The 8938-nt window shown below is 43.0% G+C and overlaps 1 protein-coding gene across 1 annotated transcript; it reads left to right on the forward strand.

The window, feature by feature from the left end:
- Positions 1-509: 509 nt before the first annotated feature.
- On the forward strand, positions 510-5422 carry S100Z (S100 calcium binding protein Z; the record flags this gene model as incomplete). The annotated part of the gene is given in 5 exon segments (XM_082650304.1): positions 510-569; positions 2901-2921; positions 3302-3427; positions 5246-5281; positions 5285-5422. Coding segments are annotated over 5 exon segments (381 nt in total).
- Between the last annotated feature and the right edge of the window lie 3516 nt (positions 5423-8938).

An 8938-nucleotide genomic window follows, 5' to 3' on the forward strand; every position in this document is an offset into this window, starting at 1 on the left:
CTAGAGAGTGGGGAGTATGTGGGCAAACAAAAAAAAAGTGATTATAGGAATGTGTGATAAGTGCAATGATAAAAAAGAAAAAGAGATGCTCTGGGGGACAAGTGAGAACAGAGGTGGGCACCTATCAGGGTGAAGGTTGGGGAGTGGGGAAGCTTGCAGGAAAACTTCCAAGAGGAGATATTTGAACTGAGCCTTAAGTAATAGACAGAATTAGCATTCCAGGCAGTGGGCCCAGAAGAGCCAAGGCAGGGAAGAATGAGAGAGTACAACATTTTGGTCAGTTTATAGGCAGGTCAGACCGTTGAATGCCCAGGAGTGTGGGTATTGATTTGTGTTTTAGATAAACTACTCTGACAGCAAAATGGAGCTCAGAATGGAGGAGAATAGTGAGTAGAGAGAGCAGTAAGGAAGCTACCACAGTAATAGAGACCAAAAATTACCAAGTCCTGAAGGTGGTGAAGAATGGAGAGAAATGGATAAGTTCAACTGATATTTAAAAATAGTGCCAGATGCCGGATGATGGGAGCAGCTGGATGACAGAGCTGGTCAATACAGCAGGAGGAGCAGGTGTGGGTGTGGAGAGGGCATGGGTTTTGCTTTGGTCCTAACCAAGTTTGAGAAGCTTGTGGGACACTCTGGTAGGAATGGGGTCCAGCAGGTGGTTGGATAGTGGTTTTGGAGCTTAATAGAGAACTCTGGGCCAAAAGATATGGTCTGGGGAGTGATTGAAATCATAGGAGTAGCTGAAATCGCCAGAGTTTAGGAGTTGAAGAAAGTGCATTCAGAAATGGGAGACTCAGGAAAGTGTGGTCACAAAGCTATAGGGGTGTTCTTGGAGGGAAGACCCAACATAAAAAAGATGTCAGCATTCCCTGCATTCTCTGTACTTAACACAGCCCCAATACAAATAGCAATGAGATTTGCTAAGGCAAAGTTCTTCTCCTGTATTTACACGGGACCTGGCATAACATCAGTGCCTGACAAATATTTCGTGACTATACGTAGGGACATGCGTCCAGTGGAATAATATGCAACTTCAGTGAAGAATGGGGTAGATCTATATGCTGATATAGTAAGATTCATATGAAGTTAAAAAAACTAGGTGCACACACGTTGATGCTGTTATGGATATATATATTTAAGGATATATATATATGTAATGTTGTATATAATTATATAAATGATAAACATATCTTTTTTTTTCTGTAAGGATAATAATAGCTGATACATACAAAGCACTCAGTGTGTTCCTGGCACTTTTTTTTTTTTTTTTTTTTTTTTTGTGGTACGCGGGCCTCTCACTGCTGTGGCCTCTCCCGTTGCGGAGCACAGGCTCCGGACGCGCAGGCTCAGCGGCCATGGCTCACGGGCCCAGCCGCTCCGCCGCACGTGGGATCCTCCCAGACCGGGGCACGAACCCGCGTCCCCTGCATCAGCAGGCAGACTCTCAACCACTGCGCCACCAGGGAAGCCCCCTGGCACATATTTTAACTCATTTAATCTTTTCTGTTGGGTAAGCTACTACTGTGATCCCTTTGATCCAGATTGGGAAACGAAGACACAGAATGTGAGTGACTAGCCCAGGATCACACGGGGGCAGAGGTGAGAGCTGGAGCCAGGCAGTCCGTACTTTCTACCACCGTGACCTGCTTCTCACACAGGAAAATGTTAACCTAGAAGGACGAGGGTGGGGAATGGTGGAGAGAGAATTTTACTTTTATTTCATACTCTTGAGTATTTAAAATATTATTTTACCATGCACATTATACTCCTTTAATCATAAAAAAAAACAATTTAAAAATATTTTTGAGAATTGGGCTTTAGGTATAAGCTGAGAACATCCCTGGGGACCTCTCCGGAGGGTCCAGTAGGCTGCCTCGTGGTAAGATGGAGGAGGCGGGCTGGTCGAGGACACATCCCAACAGGCTTGTGGAAAGGAAATACAAAGGAGATAACTGGTTTGCTTTCCATATAATTAAAGTGGAGCCCTGAGAGCACAGCCAACATTTAAAGCACAGCGGCCAGTTTCTGGCTTTGGTTTTTCCAGTGACTTATTTTTTGTTAAGTTTCTCTCACTTAGAAATCCTCCCGCTGTGGATTCCTACATGCATGGCTTCTAGGGCTTCATTCCATGGATTTCAATTTTTTTAGTTTTTGACTAGGCAATACAGTCCTATAACTGAATAAGTTAAAATCAGTTTAAAAGGGGTAAATGAGAAATCTTACTCCTAACCGCTCTGTTTCCACCTTGGCCCTTATAGCTACTACTTTTTTTTTTTTTTTTTTTACTTTCTTTGGTAACCTTTCAGTGATTCCTTAGACAAATTAAAGTATATATACACATATATATTCTTAGCTTTATTTCTTTCCTACACGCCCAGGGTCGCTGCTTTTTTCCTTTTTAAATTGGCACGTGGAGAGCTTCCTCTTTTTTTTTTTTTTTTTAACAGCTAGACGACTCACCACTGTCCATTGCGTTAGTTTAACGAGTCTGCTCTGAGCATATTCCCTTGACCTTGCTGTTGGCTTTGCTGAGGAGTCTCCAAGTTTGAACGAGTGTTTCTTCTCTGCTCCTCTATTTTTAGAGTTCTTCTCAGTCATCAGCTTCCTAGCAACTGACTGCATTTGTACCCACACTCTCCGTAATGAGGGGTAACTGAAGGCTTCTCTTTCCCTCTTTGTCTTCTCTTCCAGGGCACACAGTGGGGGCCTGCCCTTCCCTGATGGCCCATGGGGCAGCAGCTCACACCTGTTCCTTCTCGTGATTAAAAACAGACTCAGAGTTACTTCCACTTGAATCTCTTGTCACTGCCAATTTTCATCTTCTTGGGAACAAATGTGCTGGGGTGAAACCCCCGGGTATGTAGGCTTATAGTTTAATTGTAAACACCTGTTGACAGAGCCCTGCACTGGCTGAACAGGTATGAAGTTACTATTTCCTTCCTCTTTTTGTTTATTTTTAATCTGTGTTTATCATGACTCTGTATTTGTTGTCTGATTACTAACTTCCAAACACTTTGAACCGGCTCCATCGTTGGGGAGTGGGGATTAGGGAGGAGAAAAACTCACCCACAAAGATCTCTGTGGCTTGCTCTAGATGGGCAGAATGTTTGGTTAATTGATTATCATGGTTTAACAACCATCACCTGGGGCGTGGGCTGACCAGAATATTGATGGCAATATTCCGTTTTAATGAAGGCGTTGATGTTTCCCCACCCACTTATCCTTCACAAATGTTCTTTCCCTGGCTTTGGTGGCCTGCCCTGGGGTGGTCCCTTCTGCTGCCAACACGCCCGCCCAGTTGGAGATTGCCATGGACACCATGATTAGAATCTTCCGCTACTCCTGCAAGGAGGGGAACAGGTTCAAGATCAACAAGGGGGAGCTGAAAATGCTCCTGCAGCGACACCTCACAGAATTCTTCTCGGTGAGTCTGGCTTTTCTCTCCATCCAGTCGAGGGTGGATGCGGTGCACATTCAGGGATAGCCTCCATGTGCACCACCAACTCCTGTGTCCTGCCACACATTGTATAATTCCTATCGAGATTCTAAATACAGGGAAGCAAACACTAGAGACCTTTGTTTTCTGTGTCTGTAGGCATGTGCGCTTTTCTGTAGTGCCTAGGGTTAGGGTTTCCAGTGTTGGAAATTATATTTGAGGCTTTTAGCAATTATTCAGTGTCGTAGTACAGCAAAGGTATAGCTAGTTATACTAGGAGTTATAACTAGTGTCACAAGTTATACCCGGACCTCTGTCCTGCTGTCTATAAATGAATAAATATTATGTTTGGGGCCAGAAATGCAGCCTGGGGTACTTTATGATATGATGGCAAATAGTGAATAACAAATACCAGGTGAGTTTGTCAGCCAAGAACAAGCTGATTGGGATTGACCGAAAGGGTGTGTCTGGCCAGTGACCAGTTGGGTAACAAATAGATTTACATCTCAAAACAGCCAAAAGTTCAATAAAACCACACGTGAAACCTTAGAATGGAGTGTTTGGAGCCTGCTCTCAAGAAAATGCTCACTCTTGTGTTTTTGGAGTTGCCTCGAATTGGTTTTAGCACGTGTAACAGCCTGGCATGATGTTATTCTGTCCAAACCCTGTGTTAAGACGATAGTAATTATAATTATGACACTCTTTTATCCCCACCCTCTATGGGAAAAGCTTAAAGTAAGAATTTTTAACATACAATACCTTTTCAGTAATTTTAAGAGCCCCTGAGAACATTTTTCTTTTTCAAATTCAGTTTGGCTACTGTATTACATAACATTTAGGATAAAAAACTCGGTAGGCCACACTTGGCACATTGATTTATTCAAGTGAAATTTATAATTGTTTTTGATTGAGTTGATTTTGATCAATTCAGTTTAAATTTCCAACCATTTAATGGTTGGCAGCTAATGAGAGGACAATGGGGAGTTCTTGGAGGAAGTGAATTATACTTTTGGAAACATTTCTCATCAGCCTCTTATCATAGGAAAGGTAGGTGCTTCACCGCCCCACCCTTTCTGAACCCTGATCTCCTCAATGGGCTCCTTGCTTTCCTTTCCACCTATAAAATGGAGTCATCCTTATAAGATCTACCCTTTATTGGGTGCCTCTGTTTTGTTTTGCGACACACAAAGCAGGCTGCCAGCTAAAATATTATATGACCCATGCAATATTTGGGACATACTTATACTAAAAAAGTATTCATTGCTCATCTGAAATCCACATTTAATTGGGCATCCTGAATTTTTACTTGCTAAATCTAACAACGTGGTGCTAAGCACTTATAAAAGCGTGTTGAAGTAGCCCCCAAATTTGTGGGAGATATTTTTTTCCTCATTTGATAAATTAGGACATTTTAAAATGTTAAGTGATTTGCTCCAAGTCCCATTGTTGGTAAATGGCAGAGCCACTCACGATCCCCCTTTGGCTTCAAGGCTTCCTTCTTTTCATGTCCCCCTGATTTCCTCCCCAGGTCCTGGCCCTCAGCCTGTCCAGCTCACTTGGATATGCTGCTGTTTGCTCCTCTTGGTGTTTAGGTCTGAGGATTATATGGTGGGGGGTGGGGCAGAAGCCCAGACTCATTTAGGATGTGTGCCTGGTTCAAACCTCCCTGCAAATAGGCTCTTGGAAATTGCTTTAGATGCTAAAAATGGAAATGCAAACTTTAATGTAGATAAAAGGAAAGTACGATTTCAGTTGTCATTATGAACCTCAGAGCCTGGGAGTTAGAAATTTTCTTTTTCCTTTTAGTGTCAAAAGGATCCTGAGTTGGTTGATAAGATAATGTAGGACCTGGATGCCAATAAGGACAACAAAGTGGATTTTAATGAATTCGTGGTCACGGTGGCAGCTCTGACCATTGCTTGTAATGATTACTTTGTAGAACAATTGAAGAAGAAAGGAAAGACAAGTAGTAAGCTAATCTAAAGGCAGAAATATATCCACAGTTATTTACCGACTGTTCATCTATACCCTCCAGATCCATAGTAATGCCATTTATAGCGATAATATACATATAATTAGTTGCTAGTATTAGTAAATGATGCATACCTTAATATATTGACTTTAAATAAATATTCCAAATTTTATATGCCCTTCTTGAAATTTTCCTATATATATTTTTTAAATTGAAGAATAGTTGGTTTACAATGTTGGGTTAGCTTGAGGTGTACATCAAAGTGATTCAGTATCTATTCTTTTTCAGATTTTTTTCCATTATAATTTATTACATGATATTGAATACATTGGGTTGGCCAAAAAGTTCGTTCAGGTTTTTCCGTATCATCCTACAGAAAAACCTGAACGAACGTTCTGCCCAACCCAATAGTTCCCTGTGCTATACAGTAGGTCATTGTTGTTTATCTTTTTTTTTTTTTTTTTTTTTTTGCGGTACACAGGCCTCTCACTGTTGCGGCCTCTCCCGTTGAGGAGCACAGGCTCCGGACACGCAAGCTCAGCGGCCATGGCTCACGGGCCTAGCCGCTCCGCGGCATGTGGGATCCTCCCGGACTGGGGCACGAACCCGTGTCCCCTGCATCGGCAGGCGGACTCTCAACCACTGCGCCACCAGGGAAGCCCTGTTTATCTATTTTATATATAGTAGTGTGTATCTATTCATCTCAAGTAAAGATGTTATATACTTTTTTTGTCAAAGAGAGAGCATCACAAAAATTTAGCTCTTTCAAATGAGACTAGAACTCAGCAAATTTCTCAGACATTCATCATCCTTAAATTGTACTTTGAAATTATCCTATTAAAGAAATAAAGTGGTTCTTGCACCCTCTTGTGATTCTGCTTCGAGAAGACGAAGCTGTGATGGTCTGTAAACAGAAAGGCTGATAAGTGGAAGGAAGTGCTGGCTTTTGCAGTGAGTTAGCTCAGGGAAGGGGTAAGTCCAGGATGCTCAAGCCAAGAGAGTGCAGCCAGCAACCCTTGGGGGCTGGTGTAGAAACACCTCCTTGTCCCTGGGGTCAGGTGATTCTGAGGCAAGTGTCTTAACGCCATTTCCCAGGGCTCCCCCCGCCCACCGGGGGAGGAAGCCTTGGTCTCGCACCTGCTCTGGGCTGCCTTCCCTTCCTTGTCTCGCTGTGAAGCCCCACCCATGTGTCCTGCATCTCTCAAACTACTTGTGTCAGGGTCTGCTTGGAGGAAACCCAAACTGTGACAGATCCTTTGCAGCGGTCCCCAACCTTTTTGGCACCAGGAACCGGTTTCGTTGGAAGACAGGTTTTCCACGGACAGACGGGATGCGGGTGGGGGCGGGTGGGGGATGGTTCAGGCGGAAATGCGAGCGATGGGGAGAGGCAGATGAAGCTTCCCTCGCTTGCCCTCTGCCCACCTCCTGCTGTGCGGACCAGTTCCTAGCAGGCCACGAACTGATACCCGTCCGCGGCCCGCGGGTTGGGGAACCCTGCTTTGGAGAGTTTAAGAAAGGGAATGGTGTGATTATATTTATAATTTTAAGTGCTCATCCCAGCCACCGTGTGAACAAAGGGCTAGAGAGAGGGCAAGTGTGGAAGAGGGTGACCTGTTAGGAGGCCGAATGCTGTGGTCTGAGGGAGAGACGATGGTATCTCCGGCCAGGGTCTGAGCAATGGAGATGAAGAGAAGCAGTTGAATTTGCTGTCTTTTGCAGGTAGGAGTGATAGGACTTGCTGAGGGATTGGTAAGCAAGTGTAGGAAAAGAGAGCAGTCCAGGACGATAGAATGGGTACTGCTATTGCCTGTCTGAGTCCATTCTACCTTTCTTCCATATATCAGAGCCCTGATTTATGCAGGGTGGCAATGTGCTCAGCTAAAAAGCCATATTTCCCAGCTTCTCTTGTATCTGAGGTAGAGCTTGTAACAGTTCCGGGCAATGAGAGATAAGCAGAAATCTACTAGGGATTTCTGGGAGTGTTTTGCTCTTTCCATATAGGCTCTGTGCCTTCCACCTTGTTAATTCCTTCCTTTTCTTTCCATTGGCATGTGAATGTGAGGCTGGAGGTGGGGCTGTCATCTTGCGACCATGAGGACGGTGAAGAAAAAAGATAGAAGGAGCCGGGACATTGTTAGCTTAGGGAGACCAGTGCACAGCTCTGGTCTGCCTGCCTCTGGCCCTCTTATTATATGAAAATAAACAAACAAAAAACCCCTGCTCTCTGGTTAAGGTGGATTCTGTTAACATGCAGCTGAATGCAATCCCTAACGTTTAGATTTTTGGTCAAGCAAATGATGCAATTTACTAAATGGGAAAGACTGGGGTAGGAGGGGCTTTATGTGGGGACATTGAGGGGAATAGCTCTGTGTGAAATCTCTATTGAACATCTAAGTGGAGATATCATATGTGCAGTTGGATATATGATCTAGTCCCGAGCTCAGGGTAAACAGGGAACTGGTGATACAGATTTGGGAGTCATTAGCATCTAGATGGTATTAAGCCACAGGACTAGAGGAGCTCACTTAGGATGAGAATGTGGATAGAGAAGAAGAAAGGTCCAACAGTTAGCTTTCAGCAGAAAGAGGAGCCAACAAATGGTACACCAAAGGCATAGTCAGGGAGTAGAAGGAAAACCAGGTAAGCGCAGTACTTCAGAAGCCTAGGGGAGAACGTCTCTGGAGAAGGAAAGAGGGTGAAATCCACTGAGAGGAGGAGTAAGTTGAGAACAGAGACCTGACCTTTAGATTTGCCAAGGTAGAGATCATCAGTAACATCAAGGACCCTGACCAAAGTGATTCTGCTTACAGAGGTGCCTATCTCCCTATCTGGCTGATAGTAGGTGCTCAATAAATATTTAATAAACAAATAAAAGAATCAGCCAATTGTTGACTTTCTAGTGCTAAGACCTGTCATTTTGTTCTTTAAATAGGATTTTTGTTTGTTTGTTTCCCTTAAGCCCATTCTGAGCAGATAGGACAGAGAGAATTTAGAGGTCAGAACATTCTAGAGAAGTGTATACCGTTGGTATTTATTTACTCCTATCTGTCAAAATGTTGGAAGAAAAAAATGAGAAGAAAAAATTGAACACTCTTTTCAGAGATGTTTAGGCTCTTTTCTTATAAGCAGGCATATTAATTATGCAAGAGAAGGTCTGACTATTTCTCAGGGACCTTTAAACTTTTCATTTAATTTGGTCCAAAGTTTACATATTGAAAAATGGGCCACTAAATCATGAGAAGTAAATCCAAAAATTTCCTCATGTTCTATTAAAGGAAGGACATTCTCAACAGAGAGAAATAAATGGAAAAGCAATGTTCATTTCATGGTGTTTCTAAAAATTGATGAAAAGTTAGGAAAAGCAATTTATGTGTCAAATTAGATTTCAAATGAGTAAGAATTACATGATGTACCAAAAGCTCTTTTCTAGTAAAGGAAAGGCTTTCTTTTGTGTGTACGTGTTAGGTACTTACAATAAGTTTGTAGGAGGCAAAATTGATTATTTCTTCCGCCCAGAGGCACTGGCC

The sequence above is a fragment of the Grampus griseus genome, assembly GCF_964374135.1.
Source record: "Grampus griseus genome assembly, chromosome: 3".
Taxonomy (NCBI): Eukaryota; Metazoa; Chordata; class Mammalia; order Artiodactyla; family Delphinidae; genus Grampus; species Grampus griseus.